At 43.9% G+C, this 21,348-nt stretch overlaps 1 protein-coding gene across 3 annotated transcripts in view; it reads right to left on the reverse strand.

Moving 5' to 3' along the window:
* PDE1C (phosphodiesterase 1C) overlaps positions 1–20,360 on the reverse strand; it is a 276,791-nt gene extending 256,431 nt beyond the window's left edge. Inside the window, exon 1 of one of the 3 annotated variants that reach the window (XR_009745369.1) lies at positions 20,153–20,360. Coding sequence is in view for 2 of the 3 variants with exons in the window: in XM_061464730.1 (XP_061320714.1) it covers positions 20,153–20,237 (85 nt within the window). In the remaining variant the exon portion in view is untranslated. The remainder of the gene's footprint in view (positions 1–20,152) is intronic. The other 2 variants (XM_061464730.1, XM_061464736.1) reach the window with 2 other exon arrangements.
* Positions 20,361–21,348: the final 988 nt, after the last annotated feature.

Below are 21,348 nucleotides of genomic sequence, written 5' to 3' on the forward strand. Positions count from 1 at the left end.
AACAGAGTAATAGCATCCATGTTTGTCATCCCGATTGCTAAATTTCCCTTCAGTTAAGTCCACTAGCAAATGGTTCAATCTGCAAATAGCAGGTGGTCATTGCAATGAATCTAAATACTAACCACTTCATCTGTGAGTGCATGGAAGAAGAGACATCAGGCCCACACAAATTAGTTGAATTATATTTAATGATTGCACAGGAAGCAGATCCAGACTCCCCAACACACTCCAAAAACGTTGAAAGCACGACAAATGTCCTTGGTTTCTAGATGATGCCTAATGAGAGCAAAGCAAGATGAAAATGCACTTTCTTCTTAGAGCACCATTTGCTCCCTAAATTATACTTTGTAATTGGAAGACTGACATTTAAACTTCACCCTTTGCAAAATTACTAAAAGATGCCAACTACTGATCAACAGGCATCACACAACTGGATTCCTGCTTTCACCAACACTTTAGGTTAGCATGGTGGCTAAAAGAAGCAGTCCTATCTTTTCATCTTCCGCTTATGCCTGAATCTACACCAAGCTCTTCCTGACACTGGGAGAAAAGACAATACTGATTTTATCCAGGGTCAGATCCTAGCTCTAGTGCTCTGCCCAGATGCAGCACCCTCTGCAGTGGCTGGAGGTGAAGAGGACGCAGTGACACCTAGCTGGTTGGAGGGAGGTGGCAGAGCTACTGCTTTCAGTGGTACCAGTGGCTTGAAACACCTTGAACTGCCCAGGAAACATTGATCTGACTGTCTGACTTCTACCATTAGAGAGGGGGTAAGGAAGCAATACACACAGTAAGCACATCCACTATCACATTTCAAATTCTCTCGCTGCCAAACATTCCTGTTACTACAACAGATAAACTAGGGGAATGAGAAATAGTAAACCTTTATTCTTTTAAAGCACCATTGCTGATTGTTTTGAACCATGTGAAATCTCCTCAGATGTCCCATGAAGCACTTAGTTTGTGGATATTAAGTATGCCATTTTTATTGCTTTTCTGATATTTTAACTATCTTGCTCAGATTTTATTTCCATTCAAATACTCTACAACACTTCATGTTGGGCAGCCAAAATTCTCTGGCAATCCCCCCCCAAAAAAAAAAAAAAAACAACACCACAAAAAACTTCGCTCAAGAAAATCCCTTTACAAGAAAGGGGGGAAAATAAAGAGAAAAGGAAAAGAAAAAAACCCAACATGTTTGCTTGGGCTTGGTTGTTTGGTTTTTTAAATACATCCTTGAGAAACAAAAGGAGGAAAACCAAGCATGTGTTGTCTTGACAGCAGGAAAGAAGTGTATCATTAAGTACCTTTGTGTTAAGTAGGAGGCTGGAACTGCTGGAGTGCTAGGAGCTTAAGCAACTTGTGGAATGCTTCCACAAAAAAGCAGATAATCAGTACTTCTCAGTGTCTTTACCCACTCCTTTCGCCCAGTTCAATCACTTCTACATGTATTTGGAAACTGTTGCATGCGTGTCCCTCATTTCATCTTTTCCAGACTACACAATTACTCATGCTACCTTTTTTTTCTTAAAGGCATATTTTCTAGACCTCTAGATTGCAAAAGCATCTGGGGAGTGAAGGGAGCATCTCTTCAAAGCTGGGTATCAACAAGTGTGATAGAGTCATCCAGGCTCCCTTTATAGTCAATACAAAGCAAATGTCACTTCTAGGCCATGATTCAGCTCCCACAGAGACTGGTATCTAAAACAGGTCAGGTACACAACATCCTACAAGGATCTGTTTCTCTACAGTGGTTATAAAGGAAGCCAACATGGTTACCTCAGGTGAGGATGCCTTAAATGGGGTGCAATCCTGCCCTGACCTGGTTTCATGTGCTGCTTGTACACACTGTGTTGGAGACTCTCTCCTTGACAATAACTGAGCTGTGTAAAAACCACCAGTAATATCACGTGGGGTTATACCTACAGCACCAGAGCTGCTTGACCTCACAAACGCCTGCTTCGCTGGAAGAAAGTTCTTCTTGGACAGGTTTCCAAGCAGGCTCATTAGAAAGTTACCATGGAAACATTTCTTTCCCATTGGTAGAGCCCAGTTGGCAATTAGCTCCTGTGGGTGTGACCCTTTGGGGTTGAATTTTGTAATACCAGTAAATGAGGCCTCCTGTGAATTTCTCACAGGCACCTTTATTCCCTTGCTGAACACCAAAACAAAAGGATAAGAGTGTATGGTGCTGTTCCACACAGGGCTCAAATAGAGCAATATATACATATATGTATACATGAAAAAAAAGAAAATCATTGAGCTGTGCACAGCTAAAGGAATGCCAGACCAGAAGTTCAGCTTCTGATACAGGTGAGGTTTTCCTTCTCACCAAAGGAACTGACTTTAAGAATAAGTGAATCCATCACAGAGCAACAAACCATCTCAGCCTCATGTACCTGCCAGCTCTAACAGCTTGGCCATAAAACTGTGATGCAGCAAACCAACTGATTGTCTAGCATGGGCGAAATGCAGTACCTCCAGAGCTCTTTGTCAACAGGTACTTCAATTGACCATGATACAAAAGCATCCTTGCTCAGCCCATCAGGCACTTCTGTTACCTGGTGTACTGGAAATACAAGACTGATGCAGCCATTACTCTACATCAGTTCTAACATACAAAAGCAGGTAATGCTTTGGAAGCACAAGTCCTGTTTTTAAAGGTCAGTTCATAAGTACTTGTATCATACCTGAAAGCAGAGCCTCAGCTCCTCCATCATGAGGAGCTTTTCCAAACGTCATCCATTATGAAGACAAAGAGGTACTCTTCTGGTAGCCATCAACAACAGCACACCTCTATGATCTTAGTGCAGTCAGGCTGTAAAGAAGCTGTTCCTGAAGAAGTAAGAGAGCTGGAGCCTTTGTATCCATAGCAAAGGTGTCAGGCTACTGTGGTAGTAACAGGAACATTCAAAGGGGAAAAAACGGACCACAGTACGTTGCATTTGCTTTTCCCTTCTCATTGTCCCAGAGTGTTTTCAACTGCCCTGCAGTAAACCTCTGTACTGATAGTGCCCAATATGTACCACAAGACAGAACATAAGAGGTCATGCAGTATTAGGTTGATTTCTTCAGCAAATGCTGAGCTACTGCTCCTATTAGTTAGTGCCATACTTCCTGTTTAAAAAGCTATAATCGTTAGCTTGGACCACATATAAAAGACACTTGGGACTTGGGAAGCATGGCTGCGATAGCCAGCTGTAGGGCAAACCAGCATCTCCAGCAGCATGCTCCGCACCCATTTTCTCTCACCAGGTCTATTCCAAAAGCCAAATAGAAAAGAGGACCCATTGCCTCCAATTTCAATTGAGTTTATATCAGACAGAGCAAGAGATGACTGGGAGAGGGAATAGGCATTTCTGATTTTTATGAAGAGATGAACTCACTATTTTGTGTTTTGCATCTTTTCCTTTCCAGCATCCCATTTTAATCATTAAGCTGTATGCACCCCTGGGATCATCGATGCCCACTCAGGTTTCCATCCGGTATCTTTCTTTGCGTGGACAGGTCATACTCGGCAGAGAATAGAAACACTGTGTGTGCTCTGGCTTGGTTACCAGCTCCTAGGAGAGTTCACTTTAAAGGAACTCCAAAACATGCGGTCTCTGGAAGCTTCATTCACAAAATATTTGGGTTTGCAAGGCAACAATCCCATTGTTTTCAGCAGGGACCAATTACACACCATTTCCTTCGCCCTTCTATTTCAGTCTGCAGTCCCAGGGGGATCCAGGTTTAGCCCTCTGGCTGTGAGTGGGACTCCTGAGGAAGTTCCTCTGACGCCTGCTGTCCTTCCCTCCCCTGCCAGGCTGGGACCTCAGGCATCATCCAAGCCCAGAGATGACCCAGAGCACACCTAGACAGCACTAGAGGAAGCACATGCCAGGAAGCCCACACCTTGTTCCACCTTTCCCTTGGAGGAGACTTACATCTGGTTACTAAGATGCAGTTTTCCCCATTTGTCTTTCCCTACGAGTCACTTCTAATGTTTCCTATGAAAGCAAAAAAGCCAAGAGGCCAAAAGAGAATAGCGAGGAAGGCAACTAAGTGTAATCAATGCCTTTTCAAAACCCTCTCTTCTGTTTGCAGCTTTATCAAATCCCAGGTCCTAACTGCCTTATATCTTTGGTCATTTATATCGCCACTAAATCTGTGTATGATTGCTGTGTAGTTTCTTTACCTCTCCCTGAATCCATAAATCCAGACAAATACACACGGGCATATATCAAATGAGGCCTTGGGAATTCCTTTCTTGCCCCAAAACATCAGCACTTGAGCTGCACGCTGACAGAAAGGCAAGCAGAGGCAGGCAGAACTGCTAGCTCTTTTAATCACAGGAATCCTGGACAGATGACCATTGCATGTGCCACACAGCACAGTGGAGTCACAGCTCAAGTACATGGATGTACTTGGATCAAGTTGTGGCTGCCCCATCCCTGGCAGTGTCCAAGGCCAGGCTGGATGGGGTTGGAGCAACCTTTTCTAGTGGAAGGTGTCCCTGTGTCTTTCCAATGGGAGAATAACATCCTTCATAAAACACAAAAAAAATAAGCAAGGAAGTAAAAAATGAAAGAAAAAAATATTTTTAAATGTATGATTTTCCTTTTCGTCTTACCTTAACCTGGAGAAACTTTTCATTCACATACAGACTCACTAACAACTTAGACTGGGAACAACCTTCATGAGGTCATGAGGTCCAATCCTCACTTAGAGTAAGGCTAACTGAAAGCACACTGCCTGTGAGCTACAGGATGAAAACAAATGTTTAAAGCTTTGTGTCAGTTACAACCTTGTGCAGAATGGCTCTAGGAATATTGCAGAAATGGTTCACTACTGGTTGTGCACTGAGTTTCTGGCTTCCTTCATTCCTCATCACTTTGCAGGCATTGGTGATGTGCCACAGGATCCCTTCATGTACACTTTGGCATAGGTGCATGCACCCTTTATGTATTGCTTTACAAGCAGCATGTGGTCAGATATAAAGGACTTTCTGACCTATGTCAGGACTCCATTCTGGGTGGTTGGGTAATAAACACTGCCTTGCAGCGATAAAGCATCCTCAGACTCAGATATGGTAAGACCCTGTGCCTATGTGCCTGCGCTTCAGGGAGCAGGCCAAGAGCAGGGCAGGAACTCATGAAATCAAGCCCGATGTTTAATTAGCCCTCACACCCCTCTGGCCTCCCTGCCAGGTGGTACAGACAGGAAGGGTATCTCACAGAGAGAGAACAGCATGTGCAAAAAGCTAAGGAAGATAATCCTGGTAAATAAAGTGCTCATCAATAGGTGACACAGTAAGTCAAGCATACAGTAACACTACACCGCTTTCTAAGCCACCAGTGCAGATGTCAGGGAACACCGTCATTGTGTCTCTATCCTTTCCAGCTTGTCTGCTTTCTACCAGCTCACAGCAGAGGTGGACAGGTGATGTGATCCCATCCAATCTAATTGTTTCAAGCAGCTGAAATTCAGGTCAATAACTAAAGCTTCTGGTGCATGTAGAAACAAAGTGCTGCTTCCCAGTTCCCCATTGCTGGGAGCCTGCTGGTGAGTACTTGTAGACAGGTCTTCTCACAGCTGCTTTTGCAGAAACCGGTCTCCGGTCACGATGCAAAAGAATTCACTCACCCAAAATGCATTTTAGAACAAAGACTCTTCTCTAACTCCTATTATAAAATCTCCACTTTGAAGCAAGTACAGCCAAGACATTAAGCACTTCTGACATGAAAAATGCCACCCAGAGTATTTGCCAATGTTACCATTGTTACTTCACATAAACTACCAATAGCTGTAAAAGTAGCTACCAGTATAACATATACACTTCCCCCAGTGCTGCCTTCCTACTTTAAAGAGGACAGGTTTGTCTTAATCATACAATCATAGAATGGTTTGGGTTGGAAAAGACCTTAAGATCATCCAGTTTAAACACCCTGCCACTGTCAGGGACACCTCACACTAAACCATGTCACCCAAGGCTCTGTCCATCCTGGCCTTGAACACTGCCAGGGATGGAGCATTTACCACTTCTTTGGGCAGCCTGTTCTAGTGCCTTACCACCCTTACAGTAAAGAACATCTTCCTTGCATCTAACCTGAACTTCCCCTCTTTAAGTTTAAACCAATTACCCTTTGTCCTACCTCTGCAGTCCCTGATGAAGAGGACTATAATATATACTATATGCTATAATACTATATAAATTTAAAATTAATATCTTTAAAAGATTCCACAAGCTTCACATCCAGTTGCTGTCTACCTGTGATAAAAAGAAAAGAGGAAAGATCCAAGCCCTGAGTCAGAGCATTCATCACACTGCATTTGAATATATGCCCTTGCTGAAGACTCCAAGCAAAAACACTGACACTTGCTAATATATAATGTCAGCCTTAGGTTAAAAGTTATATATGGCTCTTTAAATGAAAAGATTGACATTTAAACTAGCCAGGGAGAAATACTTGTGGGGTTTTTTTGTTCTTCTGAAAGCCACTAAAAGAAATGCCTACAAAAAGTGATTCATTCTTTTCCTCAGTCATACTGTGACTTCATTGCTGGTGCCATGCAGACTGAACCAGGCAATAATAAATGCTACGTCTCCCAACAGACACCTTGGTTTTTAAGGCACATCCCTGATTCTGTATAACAAAAAATATCCCTTGGCTCTTTCTAGAAACAGCGCTACTTCATCAGCTCCAACCGAGGGCAAGGCAGGCCACAGTGAACGCCTTGTCTGTGCAACACACCGAACACTCGGTTTTCTTGCTGAAAATAGGATATAATTTAGGGGTTGGTGCTCAGAAATCAGGAGGTGGTCATGTGCTTATCAGGACAGAGCAGCTGTGGTCTCTCTGTGCTGCAGGAGCTACCTGCTGGCCCTGCAAGTGCACAGCAGAAGGTACGAGTACCACTGAGGAGCTATATGAGAACAGTGTGAGGCCTTCTGTCAATACACTTGATGCTGTGGATGCAGACCATGCTCCTTTATAAGTTCTTACAGCAGTACCTCTCTGCAGAGGACAGAGTTTGAGTTTGACTGTTTTACTGAGTTGTTCTGAGATGACTGCTGTCTTATTTACTCAGGTATATCCCAGGGAGAGGCAGAAGGCATGACAAACATGTGGATACCCCAATGTAAGCATCTCCTCATATTACTGAAAGGTCCTGGGAACAGAGCACTCTCAAACCCCACAGAAACACTGCTTCATAAATGCATGGTGTGCAGCACTGAAGAGCTGTATGACTGAGCTCCCGAAGCAAAGAATCATCTGTATTCTGAAAGTTATCAGTGCAAACAAGTCTAATTTGGCAGCTCTTGCAGTCATAAGTACTCTCACTCACTGTAATGGGACTAATCACATTGAAATGCATGACTGAGCTCAAAGTACCTCTCATTTACAGACTCACAGATTGGTTTGGGTTGGAAGGAACTTAAAGCTCATCCAGTTCCAACCCCTGCCACAGACAGGGACACCTTCCGCTACAGCAGGTTGCTTCAACTCTGTCCAGCCTGGCCTTGAACACTGCCAGGGATGGGACAGCCACAGCTTCTCTGCGCAACCTGTACCCAGTGTCATTTCCCACTTACTGCTTTGTTCACCTGTGTCTCAGAGTTTCAGTGATTAAAGAATACCTTACAATGGCACAAATTACATCCGCAACAAACTGGAGAAGAGAATACCAGCAATACCAGTGGGGAGAAAAGTTATCAGATTAGTCACCACACCTGTAAGTGTTGTGGCCCATGGCCCTCCAGACACAATGAACTGTCAAACAAATGCTCCTTTCATTTAAATCCCATTATTGTTATGCAAAATAGCAGCCTTATTTTCAAATATCAAATAACTCGAGCATAAATCTGAAATCCTTCCTCTTATCACTGATATTGTTAGGGATTTGGACTGAATAAGAAATATAGGCTAAATCTTTAATCCTATCTTTTATAACTATTCCTGCTCCTCACTGCTGCTGGTCTTTAACAAGTTCTGGAACTGCTGCTGTGTTGTTCTTCACCAGCCATACTAAGAGATACTTTCATTTACCAATGCTAATCCCTCCTGCAGTTTATAGCGGTTTAACAAATGGGGAATTATGTATACAAGTACAGACCTTATATAGACTGAAAGGCAAGGCAGGACAAAAGAACATTCAAAATATTACCAAAATGATTTCTTTTTAGCTATCAGGTGTTGTTTGGTGGTCATAACAGGCCTTTTCAAAAGATTCTGTTCTTTGTTCCTTTTTGAAAGCCCAAAGGTACCAAATCTCACTTCATACAGCAGTCACAAATGTCTAGGCTTTTTGAATGCTGCTCAGTGGCTTTGTACTGCATGGGCAGTTTACTGGATGTGGTAAATGCACCGAATACATCAAGCTCATCTTAAAATTGAAAAGCAATTATTTTGCATGAAATTAAACACCAATTGCTTTTCCTTCCAACCTAACGCTTATTTCACCAACATGGAAACATCCTCTTCTTCCCAATTCAAAAGGATATTTATAACAGCACCTGTGCACTACAGGCAGAATTCCCCAAAGAGCTCAATGGCCAAATTCCCTTTGCCTCTCTGCTTAGGGACCTAAAGATACAGGCGTTCTCCGAGAAGACTTATCCAAAGCATCTGAAGAGATTAGTGCTTAAGAAACACTAAAATGATCAAAGCAAAAAACTTCCCAAAAGGGCACAGAACTCGCTGCAAACAACATAAGAGAGATCAAATGCAGGTGACTGAATACAACACGTAAACACACAACCAGCTGGGAGCACATCCCAGAGGTTTCATTTAAGTATTAATGCAGAGCAAGAGAAAAATAATTACATGTGCAAATCGTTACTGTAAATGATAGCTAATAATACAGAAGGTTCGAGTGATTGTTGCTGCTTCAGAGGGCAAGTAGGCAAACACAATCAGACAGTAAATGACAAGTTGTCATGCAGGATTTCACATCAAAAATGCCACTTCCCTTAAATGGCACAATGAATTCTAATTAATAGGAAGCATTAGACTGGAACATAAGGCAGCAAACATCACTGAAGGATAAACATATTCTCTCATGAAGGAAAATTTACTCTGATCATGTTGTCAAGCTGACAAGAGCATCTTCATCAGGGACTGTAGCGACAGGACAAGGGGTAATGAGTTCAAACTTACACAGGGAAAGCTCAGGTTAGATACAAGGAAGAAGTTCTTTACTGTGAGGGTGGTGAGGCGCTGGCACAGGGTGCCCAGAGAAGAGGTAAATGCTCCATCCCTGGCAGTGTTCAACCTGTTGATTCTTTGGGGATGGAGGAATGTTGCGGAGTGTTGGCAGACTGGACCGATAATTGAGGCATTTGCTTAGTTACAGTATCTAACTCCAGCTGATGGATCTATATTCAAGTCACAGCTTCAGCCTGTCCAGGTGAAACTCACGCACAATGCTTAATAACAGCCAGAATCCCCAGGCTGCTGTGATGACTCCCAGGTACCATTTTCAACAGCAATGCTTTGGTCAGGGTTCCTCCAGCTGTTTGCCTTTATCCTGTGTCTCTCCCAAAGGTTGCTCCTGCAGCTGGGCCAAGCCAAGAGGAAAGGGCTCAACTTCACAGCCACATGAATTAAAGTTACCAGCTGCTTGTGCAGCAAAGTGGTCACTAAGGAGCTGCTACACCTCCCGTTCAACCAGGTCCTGGGATAATCATCATTCACATATGGATATCTGGGTTAATTCATCATATCAGTATGCCAGGCTCCAGCACCAACATACATCAGCATGCTGTGGCTTTGCACTCCAAGGCAGGAAGTCTCCACGTACTTGTTTCTGTCTGTGTTTACTAGGGAGGAGAGGTAAAACAACTGCCATAATATCCACCTCCCTCACAACCAGAAATTCATAGTGTGGAAAAATCCATCAATTCTGCCCAAAACCACATGCACCCAAATGTCATTAAACACTTTCAGCTCAAATCTACCTGGAATTATGCTTGCGAAAACTCTGAAATCACTCTGTTGAAGAGAAGCAAGATGCTCATTATCAGCTGATCTGTATATGCTGCATAATTTCTTGCAAGCAGACAATCAACAGAAGTCAAAGGTTAGCAGCAGTCATTACATCTGAGCTCTTTCCTGCTGGAATTCTGTTCAAGTGTTGAGGTTACCAGAAAGAAATTAATGCTTTATCTGCAAAGGAACTTTCCAAAGTAGCACAGGGCGTCTGCTCTGGGCTCTCTAAGGGAGTCCATTGGTATTTGTAACAGCAGAGTTCCAAATGGTGGAGCTTGGAAAATCCCCGTTTGCATTGTTTGAGCCATGAAAGGAGATTCTGTAAGTTAATGCTGAAAAGTTATTTACTTTCTTAGGAGTAGAATTTACCACAGTCCCTTGTGCTCTGTATTATTATTATACACTAATCTTTACTGTACACCATATATATAGTATATGGACTACAAAATATGCAGGTCACCCTTCCTATAACTCAAATTGAAAGCACCTTTGATTACCAAGTTCTATGTTACTATTCCAGATTTTGACAAGGAAAAAGAGCCCCACAGCTTTGCACAGATTCCTTACATTTGCTTATGGGGCAGTTTTAAGAAAAATAATATACACTGCAGGCCAGGTCATGTTTTGTGTTCCCAGGGTTGCGTAAGAATCAGAACTGTTTGGTCTGCAAGAGCTGTAATTCTGAATTATGATAATGTTCAAGGTGCAAAGAATTTGATTGCCTTTAAATCAAAGGCTGGCAACTGGAAGAAAAGACTCCTGTAGACTAATAAAATGTGCTACAGTGCCACCAAATAAGGGTAAAATAAGAAATATGAACATCCTAAAGATCCCATTTTCAGAGTACATTTCAAGGGAAATCGTGATTATTAGCAGTATGTGTGTCTGGTAGTAATCACAGCTTTGGGAGTGGGGGAGGAAATCAGTATAAACGAAATGGTATATTATTCTGCTATTCATATTGCACACAGCAGTGTATAAAACATCCTATCCTGCAAAACACTGGGTTTAACGGGTAAGGAAAACAATACGTTGCATTTGGAGCACAGCTGGCAATAGCACCATATAACAGCCTTCCAATACCTAAAGGGGGGCAACAAGAAATCTGGAGAGGGGCTTTGGACAAGGGACTGTAGGGACAGGACAGGGAGAAATGGCTTTAACCTGACAGAGGGGAGATTGAGATGAGCTCTTAGGCAGAAGTTCTTCCATGTGAGGGTGCTGAGGCGCTGGCACAGGGTGCCCAGAGAAGCTGTGGCTGCCCCATCCCTGGCAGTGTCCAAGGCCAGGTTGGACAGGCTTGGAGCAACCTGCTCTAGTGAAAGGTGTCCCTGCTTGTGGAAGGGGGTTGGAACTGGATGAGCTTTAAGGTCCCTTCCAACCCAAATCAGTCTGGGATTCTGTAACTTTCAGAGAGTCCTTTTTTTCCATGCCCTTTCACCCTTCGCTCACTTAGAGTGTTACAATTGCTGTCGTTCCCACTTGGTATTTGATGGAAATTATGGTTGATGTCATCTAATCAGGGAACGCACTTTTATCACAGAGCTTCCAGCCTGCAACTGAGGACCACTTGTTTGAAACATCTTGCAACCTCAGTAAGGTTCATCCAACAGCAGAACCGTGGCCTGAATGTAAAACTTCTATGGTTTCCTAAGGGTATCTACCTGATGTGTGTAAATCAGTAGTCTTTACCTGTAAGGTTTATAAAAATCCAAAGCTCAACTCGGTACTCAAAGCAGAGGGACATTTTGCTGTAAGTAGCTTCAGAGAAAGTTAACATATTTACAGTTTTTACTTCGAATCTATTTCTGAAGAGGTTTAATAAGTTGTTTTACTTGAATTAGCAATACAAAAAAATCCCTGGAAATTTTCTGTATATGTTTAGCTGTGCGTTGCGATTAGAGCAATGAAGCTTAGTTTTCAGTGGACACAATTCAAACCAGATCACACTGGCATTCATGAAGCACACAAGAAGGATAAAGCATAAAGAGGAAAACACAGTACAAGTTTTGGGGACTAGATCCATTAGCACTGTTCAACAGTACAAGACCCAGAAATGGAAAGAAAAAAAGGAATGTGGAAAAGTGAGTCTGTAAAAAGCATTTAGCAGGGACATGGGGGAACTGAAAGAACTTACATTGGGAAGAAGCTAGTAAAAAATTATTTTGGAAAGCTTTCACCCCTAATAAGCATTCATTATCAATACCACAAGAGAAAGGCTGTGCACCTGAATGCAAACAGTGCTCCTCATCCTCACCTCTGAATGGTACAAACTGTGTAAATCCACTGAATGTAGAAGAGGCACTTGGAGTTGACACTGAATGAAGCAATCTTGTGAGAGCAGGTTGTCTGCCCTATCCCCCTTCCCAGTAAATCTGACAGGTCTCATCACCCTGCATCACTATGGGAAGAGGAGCAAGTAGTTGGAAAGGGCACTCCATCAACAGAATGAGACATAGCATCACGCAGCAGCAAGAGACTAAACACCAGGCGCTGCCATTTAATGGAGAGAGATAATGTTTGCTGTCTTCCGAAGGGAAATTTCCAGGGGGCTGATTGCAGCTGCTATGACAACAAGGGAGAGGATGCGATATCACCCCACAACTCAAGCAACTGCTGTCACACTGTCCCAGCACACAGTTCCACTCGCTAGCTGGGAAGCCGGTAGAGACCTCATTAAGTGTATCTGTCAGTAATTACTACAACTTTCCCCATGCCACGCTTCCAGCTTCGCACACAGCCACAGAGCACAGCTAGTGATGTAGTCACGAGGGTCGAGTTCCCAGGCCTCCGAATGTCAAGCCTGTAGCTATTAGACATCCGTGATTTTAAGCAGGATTGTTAGGTACAGGCAGGAAGAAGTGGGGAGCAAAATCACATCAACATAATCTTGATGAAGTCTTAGAAGTGAGCCATGGAAAAGCTGCGTGATTTGCCTTCTTTATATATAGAGCAGCATTTAACTTTGACCTACAGCAGCACTCGCTTTAACTGGAAAAGACTGTCCAGGGTAAATCCTTTGCTCATTTAAATCATTGAGGTTCTCCAGACTGCAGTGGAGTGATGAAGATTCAGCAGCAGCCAGCATCCTGCTTCTTGACATGATGTGCACTAGTACACAAATAAGTGCAGGATACATTCAGGAGATTTTTGCTTTCTTATTCATGCCGAGCTACAGAACTTGGGAAAATGAGCTTGCATTTACACTACACCACGAAAATAGACCGATTAGTACAGCACAAGGGTTTAAAATAGAAGATCTGCAATAGAAACGCAAATCCCCAAAGGCAATTAAACTCCTTTGGGGATTTGAAAACTCCTAGACTGTGGTCCTCACAGGGGCACAGTAAGGCTTTTGAGGGTTTAGGCCATTGGGTGACATTAGTCCTTGAAGCTAGATTCAGAGATGATCGAGCACCAAAACCTGGACATATGTAATTCACCAACCTTAAAGTAATATAATAATTACATGAAGTAACTGAAGGAATACTTTCTGACATCGACGACAATGGTTTTATCCATTAGCATCTCTCCTCACCCAGGGCTCTGGAAGTTTTTTCCTGTGTGTGGAACTCAGCTGCAGAGAACAGGGACACCTATCCACTCACATCAAAACATGCTGTGAAGCCTTTACTGTTTGCAGCTTCCCTGAGAAATAAACATCAAGAAGAGGAAGGAAAATAACACTTTTGATGTGACCCTGCCACAGGAACGTGCAATCTGAGGCTGAACCTTTGTGAGCTGGCAAAGAACCTGGTACGCAGCCCTGCATGGTAACCTCTCACACTAAATAGCACTAACAGATAACAGCCCCAAACACTCGCTGTGTTTCTGGATGCCAAGATACAGGCAGCAGAGCACAGCTGTGAGCAGCAGGTAGCAATGATAAGGTAGACCATCCACAGAGGCAAATGGGCAGAGCTCCGTGAAAACACTGCCAGGCTTTTTGCCACATAAGAATTACCACTGGAGGCTTTCCAAAGTTCCTTTAACTCAGCTTACAGCAGTCCACACCTGCAGCATTGAAGATGTCAGTGCAATATCAAGACCCTGTAGATACCACAGAAATCACCATCTCCAGCCCTGTACAGAAGCAGCTACAGGTTAAGTATCAACAGCAGGAATTCCTGTTGCCCATCACTGTGACAGAGACCATCTGCACCACACAAACGGCCAGCTGGGTATCTCACCCATAGGCATGCCGACTGCAAAGACTCCTTGCAGGTGTATTTTCAGGCAGAGCAGAGACACACCAGGCTGGTTTGAGGCTTAAACACGGCTTTGTAATAGAGGGAGGAGAAAAATCTCTAACTTCAACACTTTGTCAAACAGGGTGCCCAAAGAAGCTGTGGCTGCCCCATCCCTGGCAGTGTTCAAGGCCAGGTTGGACACAGTCGCTTGGAGCAACCTGCTCTAGTGGAAGGTGTCCCTGCCTGTGGCAGGGGGCTGGAAGCGGATGAGCTTTAAGGTCCCTTCCAACACAAACCATCCTATGATCATTTCACTGTCTATTTGCTGGCAGCTTCATATAGGTGAATTTGCTGGGGATAAGACAATGTTGGAAGACAGTTTAATTCTTTCAGGTCTATTTTAACAACATCAGACTTCCTTAAATAACATTAAAAACATCTCATGTCCTATTACAAGCTTAGTATTTGTATTATATTATTTGCTAGATTTCAGATGATAGCATTCCAGTAGTTACACAGAAATCATCAGTGCTTCCTGTCAGCTCTTAATGAGAAAATATCAGGGACGTCTATCAGGAAAGAGAGGGAGAGGAAAAAACAGAAAAGAAGCAAAGTTTTGGAGGTTTCATTGTTGCGGTTTTTAGATCTTTTCTATTATAACAAAGAAAATGGTAGGGTTTAGGTACTAAGACAAGGAGAGCCTCCAGTCCACTGCAAGACTGGTGGCTATGCATTCCCCTTCATCTTTCTGCACACTGCTCATGTGCAGGCAGATAGCTGTCCCATCCCCGAAAGCTGACTGAGCCCACAGACAGATGTGTCTCTCCTTTGAATGAAGGCTACGAGTGACGCACAAGCAGAATTAGCGAGAGGTTTGTCAGCACCTGATAATTACAGTGTGCTTTCAGCCAGGTTTTATTTGTAGTAGTATTATAATAAGCAAACTAAGGGCAGAATCAAAGTAAACCTCCATGAAAACGCACTGTGTATGGGCCTGTGGGTATCTTCTGCTGAAAACTGCCTCTTCTGTGGGTTGCAACGGTACCATTGTCTTCAGATAAATAACAAACTCCCATAAGGCTGAAAATTAATACACAAGAGCAAAACAGGTAACTGAATTGTTATAATGTACACAGTTCTCTGGCCAAACACAATACAAAAAAAAGGAAACTGCTCTTATTTCTCTATTTTCTTTCTGGAATAATCCCATTCTTGTCTATTCCACACCTATGGACAAGCTTTCAAGAGAGAATAATAGAAAATCCACAGCAGCATTTTTCTTTATGTTAAGCACATGACACAGAGCTAAAGGTATTTTTCCTTATCCAAATAAATCTGACTTCAACATTTAAGTTGCTTCCAGTCTTCCAGACCAACACAGCACATGCACCTCCTCAAGCAACATCTTCTTTGACCGCAGCACAGGAGGTGGTTCTGAAGTGATCTGTCAGAGGGACCAGCAAGGACTACTTTGGCTGTTGTACCTGTGCCATCGAAAGGGACGTTGAAATCGGCTTCAAGCAGCGAACTGCAACAATGAACCCACACTTTTAAAGGATTATTTCAAAATGGGGTCCAAAAGCACCACCAGGCAAAACTCGGAGCATCCATAAATAACTGGAGGGAGAGACATGCACAATGGAGACAGTGTCCTCCTAAAGAAACTTTCCCGAAAGGCTTAGAAACAACTGCTGGGAGCTAACCTAAGTGTTTCAGTGCCATATCCCTCCTCTCCAGTACCAGCCGAGTTACAGCAGAACTCCCCATCACTCCATCTCATTGTAACCTATAAACATACATCTATTAGATATGTTGGACAGGACAAAACATGCTACCAGGTGCTTCTGGACATGAAAAGCAGAGAGTGGGAGCTTTAATCAAGTTAGCTCTTAGTCATAGGAGGGTGAAAAATGCAGAAAGAAAATATCCTTTTGTTACTGTCTGTGTTTCCCATTTTCCCAGGTTTAACGATGGGATGTTTCTGTCTTGCATCTTCAGTCAGTCAGTTACAGCATCAAAGTCACACAGTAACATGCTGGCATTTTGATTTAATAGCATTTCCTTTGCACAGGAGCGATGAGACAAGGCACGGGATAGGGAAAGAAAAGAAAATAGGCCTTAATTCTTCATTTCTTTTCCTTTAAACTCAGCTGCTGTTCTGGTCTGTTTTAGTGAAGGGAAATTTAGCCAAAGTTAAACAAGAGCTCAAGTACAGTAACTTGTGTATACAAACCTTCAGGGACTCTGAAATTCGGTGGCATAGTCCGTGGCAAACAAAGATCATGAAGCCTTCATCTGAGCAAACTAAATTGCATGGCTCCTGTCTTAAATAGTCCCAACTAAATGGCTCACACTGTGGCCCCACTATAGTTCCTTTACATTGTGCTACCAGTGCAAAAAGTCCATAAAAGCAGAACATCCCAAACCACACAGAAATCCACAGTGGGTATAGGGCAGCACAGCTCAGTCCTCAAGAGGGTATCTGGAGGAAGGGGATTTGCAGCTGCCTTGTTTCTTCATACACCAGAAAGCTATCGAGCATCAACATACATTTATGTGTATTTCTGGTATGGCATATCCCTTTCTTCTGCAGGGATGCGAAGCCCTTGGGAAGTGTGGGGTTCCCACAGCTCTCCTGTCCCATCACCAGTGCTGTAAGCAACCAAGGTGAAAATCAGAGCAGTTGAGAAGCTGCTTGAGGCTGCACTGCTGTGCAAATGGATGCTGACCATCTCCAGAGACAGGAGGCTATCTAACTGCACGCAATCAGCAAAGAGCTCTTGCCCCAGCCTTTTTCCATGCCCATATAATATCGTGTTTGATGTTAGACCCATTAAAATTTTCATTAAGTCTTATTATAAGCTGCCTTCAAGAGGAAATGGCCTCAAGCTGCACCAGGGGAGGTTCAGATGGAGATGAGAAACAATTCCTTCCCCAAAGGGTGCTCAAGCATTGGAACAGGCTGCCCAGGGCAGTGCTGGAGTCACCATCCCTGGAAGTGTTCACACACCATGTAGATGAGGCTCTCAGTGGCATGGGTTAGGGGTGGCCTTGGCAGTGCTGGGGAATGGTTGGGCTTGGTGTTCTTAAAGGTGTTTTCCAACCCAGTTAATTTTATGATTTGTCGAAACACTGTGAAGATCATCCTTTCTTAGCACTTGATTAAGTGAATCAATGCAAAATATTTTTTCATAGAGCGATAGAATCATTTAGGTTGGAAAAGATCTTTAAGATTATTGAGTCCAACTGCAAACCTAACACTGCCAAATCACTTCTTACAGCCAAGTCCACTGTAGAAGTGATAGGATAACCAGACATCCTGCTCTAGGTATTCTCCACAGTGCAGCTGCAGGTAATGACAGTGAAGACGAGGGTTATAACTTTTGCCATGCTTCCCTTCTAGCAATGCAGACATTTCACCACAGACCTACCCAAACTTCCCGTGTTGTTCCCACCTACGCTGGCGCTAGCTCTGGCTGCAGCAAAGCTGGACAACAATTTCCAAGTGTTGCACGCTGACAGCTAAGATTCATTTTGTGTCCAGATGGAAACTCATTTCTCTCCAATTAATATTACTCAGTTCTAAAGGGTATCAGCCTTCTCTCCCAGCTGACACTGCAACAGCAGATGCAGCAGCTCAGCATTTCACAAGAACTTTTAAAAATTTGCAGTGTCCCAAAACTAGAAATTGACACAGAAGTCATCATCTGATGGAATGTTTAAGCCCACCCCTGACACACTAACGTTGCTGTGGGATCTCCTGGATACATTAATTTCCTTTGGTATAAAGATTACCAAATCTTTAACAGCCCAGAACCCCCCTGTGTGCTGGCTGCATCCACAGAGCGTGAGCAGCAGGTTGAGGGAGGGGATTCTCCTCCTCTACTGTGCTCTGGGGAGAACCCCCCCCTGCAGTCCTGATCCAGCTCTGGGGCAACAGCACAAGAGGGATGTGGAGCTGTTGGAGCGAGTCCAGAGGAGGCCATGGAGATGCTGCGAGGGCTGGAGCAGCTCTGCTCTGGAGCCAGGCTGAGAGAGCTGGGCTGGTTCAGCCTGGAGAAGAGAAGGCTCCTTAAGAGGAGACCTTAGAGCAGCTCCACTGCCTAAAGGGGCTGCAAGAACCCTGGAGAGGGGCTTTGGACTAGAGCCAAGGGGACAGGACAAGGGGAATGGCTTTAACCTGAGTAACCTGGTCCAGTGGACCAGGTGTCCCTGCTCATGGCGGGGGGTTGGAACTGGATGAGCTTTAAGGTTCCTTCAAACCCAAACCAGGCTGGGATTCTAAATACATGAATCACTCAGGTCTGTCTGCCACACGGTGCTGGTAATACTAGATAGCATGTTTACAAAGTTTCCACGGTTATGTGAGTCAATCCAGTGCACAATTGGCCCGATATAAAAATAAATGTTATATAATGCACGGATCACAGAATCAATACACTGGCTGCGTGCACCAAATAGAAGAAAATAGCACAGGAACGCCAATGCAACAACTGCCCTGAGAAGCAGAAAAAGCTGCAATTCTAAACCCGAGTCATTTCAGCCAGAATTGTTCTGGTTGTTTTGGGAGCACAAATAGCAACCAAGGCATCAGAGCAACAGATACAGCAATCCTGTTGGCTCGTTTATGAACAAAACCAATCTCTGTCTTCAGATTATGTGTGTCAAAAGGGAGATGTCTATGTTCCAGACTGACCCCAACTGATGAAACAACACTATTAGTAATGGTGATTAGAGGGGGGAAGATTAACTAGGGAGTTCAGAAGTGAGCACGTTGCAACTTAACCTGTGGAAGAACTACTACCTTCCCATTAGAGAAAGACATTTGAAAAGTTGCATTTGCTGGCAGTTTCACTTTAACAATGTCGTATGCACAGGTACAGGTGAGTACATGAAGGTAAATTAAACATTCATTTCCACCTCCTATTTATTTCCAGCAAGTTTAATGCTTGCATGATGTGAATGACTGCGAAATAAGTTTTCCATAAAGCAGAGGAATAAATAGGTACCTCTTCCTACATCAATAAAGAGCTTGTATCCATCATTATTAGATGAAAATTGTGACCCCATCACACTAGCATAAATCAGGGAAGACTTCTGTGATTTCACACTGCTAGGAAGCAGAATCTCTGCCATCTTAAAGGTATCCAAGGGGAATTTGTATCGATTGATTATTACAAGTTATCATGTATTTTAACTTGGACCTCATCTAAACATTAGAACAGGAGGTAAGCTTTGTCTGTTTCCAACATCTATAGGGATTTACATAATGTAGCCTCGTCAGATATACAGTTTTAGTAGAGCTGCCTGCTCAGGGAATCACTTTTGCACAGCAAGTCCCCTGGACAGATACGGAGGCCGATACCTGTGGCTTTGAGAAGCCTCACTTTTCCCTAAGCCACTGAACACAAACTGCACCCTTCAAGCCTCTACAGCCAACCAAAATGCCTACTCTCCCTTTGCACCTTTCCCTGCCCCAGCAATATTGCTTTCTGTGTTTGAGAGGCAACAAGCACTGTTACATACATCTTTACGCAAGCCGAGAAACGTCGAAAGGTTACAGTATTTGGAAACACTGGCTAAGTAAACAAAGCAATACTGGAAACAAAGCCAAGGCTCCCAGGGGTTATGTTCCCGGCTCATTGGAAGGAAACACAGCCAGCGAGCTGGAAACCCGCAAGCCTGAGAGCCAGGCTTTCCTGAGATAAGGTTCCAAAACAAAAAGTTCCCGGTGAACTCCTCCCAAAACCCAGCACAGGGGTCTGGAGCGGCTGCGTATCAAAGGCAAGTTTCTTGGGCAGATCAAAACAGAGAAAGGCAGAATGAGGAAGCAACCCAGACAAAAGTTGCAGGGCATCCGTGCATTTTAAAGGCAGACATTGACAAAATGCGGTTGTCAACAGCTGGTTTTTACCTGCACTTACTGGAGCTGCAAAGGAACAGAGGAAAGGAGGCAAACGAGGTAACGAAGAGGGATGAAATGAGGCTCACCGATTGTGAAGCTATAGCCATCGATGCTGAAAGTGGCACTCCGGCATTTTTTAAATCCCTCCTTTCTGCTGCTTGGCTCTGTCATGATCCTGCCAGCTTGTACTCGCAGCAGCAGCCTTCCTCTGCCCCCGGGGAAGCGGAGCACCGGAGCTCACTCTCAGCTGCCCCTGCCCGTGTGCCTGTGACAGCACGCACGCCCAGCCTCACACATCTCCCGGCGCGGGCAGCCGAATCCAGGAGGCATGCACCCAGCAGCTTTCTCCTCCCCCAAACATTCTGGCTGGCATGCTACCGACGTGCCTACTCACAGCTTAACAACTGCTCTGGGGCTGCTACGGTAGCTAAAGCAGCAGTTAATCAGTACAAGACTATCAAGTCAATAAGCCAGCTGTAGCTGTTAGAGCTCTAGGTAGGAGTCAGCGCACAATTAAAAGATGAAGGAGTTGATTTGGCTGTGATCTACCCACTGATGCTCTGTGTGTTCCCTGCTGTGCTGCAGCCCCTGCTTCTGTGGCTCCCCTTGCTCGTGGGGATTTCTGACACTCAGCAAATTGTGCTCAGATTTCAGCCCTTCGAATCCATGTGGTTTTAATCATTTGAGATACACTGAATAAACCCAAGACTACAGCACACCATCAGTCGTCTAGGGGCTTGGAGCAACCTGCTCTAGTAGAAGGTGTCCCTGCCCATGGCAGGGGGGTGGAGCTGGATGAGCTTTAAGGTCCCTTCCAACACAAACCAGCCTGGGATTCTGTGATCTACTACTTATACTAACAGGCAGTCTATAGAAACTGGCAGCAGAGCATGAGACATTATCACAGTGAGCGGGATCATAAGTGACTGGGGGAAAACAACAACAGTAATTTACCAGCAACAATGATAAACCAAACACAATGTACAGACACACACATCTGAGCTCTTCATCCTCCTGCTAGTTCACCACACCGTTTGTAAACTCCTCTCTGCAGTTTTCTTACCCAATGATGCATAAAGAATGTGATTCAGAGGGCTTGCAGCAATCTGCTGAAAAGAGGCAGGCGAATCATCCCTATCCTATGAACAGGCAAAATTTAGAGCCCAGGCTGGGAAAGTTTTCACAGAAGGCTAACAGTAAACCAAGGTTTATAAATAGGTATCTGAGAAAACACTGTCAATCTCTTCATGATCTCAGTTCACGTAAGTCTGTGCAATCCTTT

Source organism: Pezoporus flaviventris, unplaced genomic scaffold (assembly GCF_033815535.1).
Source record: "Pezoporus flaviventris isolate CSIRO_AGI_PZ_B2104156 unplaced genomic scaffold, CSIRO_AGI_Pfla_v1 ptg000037l, whole genome shotgun sequence".
In the NCBI taxonomy this organism is placed as follows: Eukaryota; Metazoa; Chordata; class Aves; order Psittaciformes; family Psittacidae; genus Pezoporus; species Pezoporus flaviventris.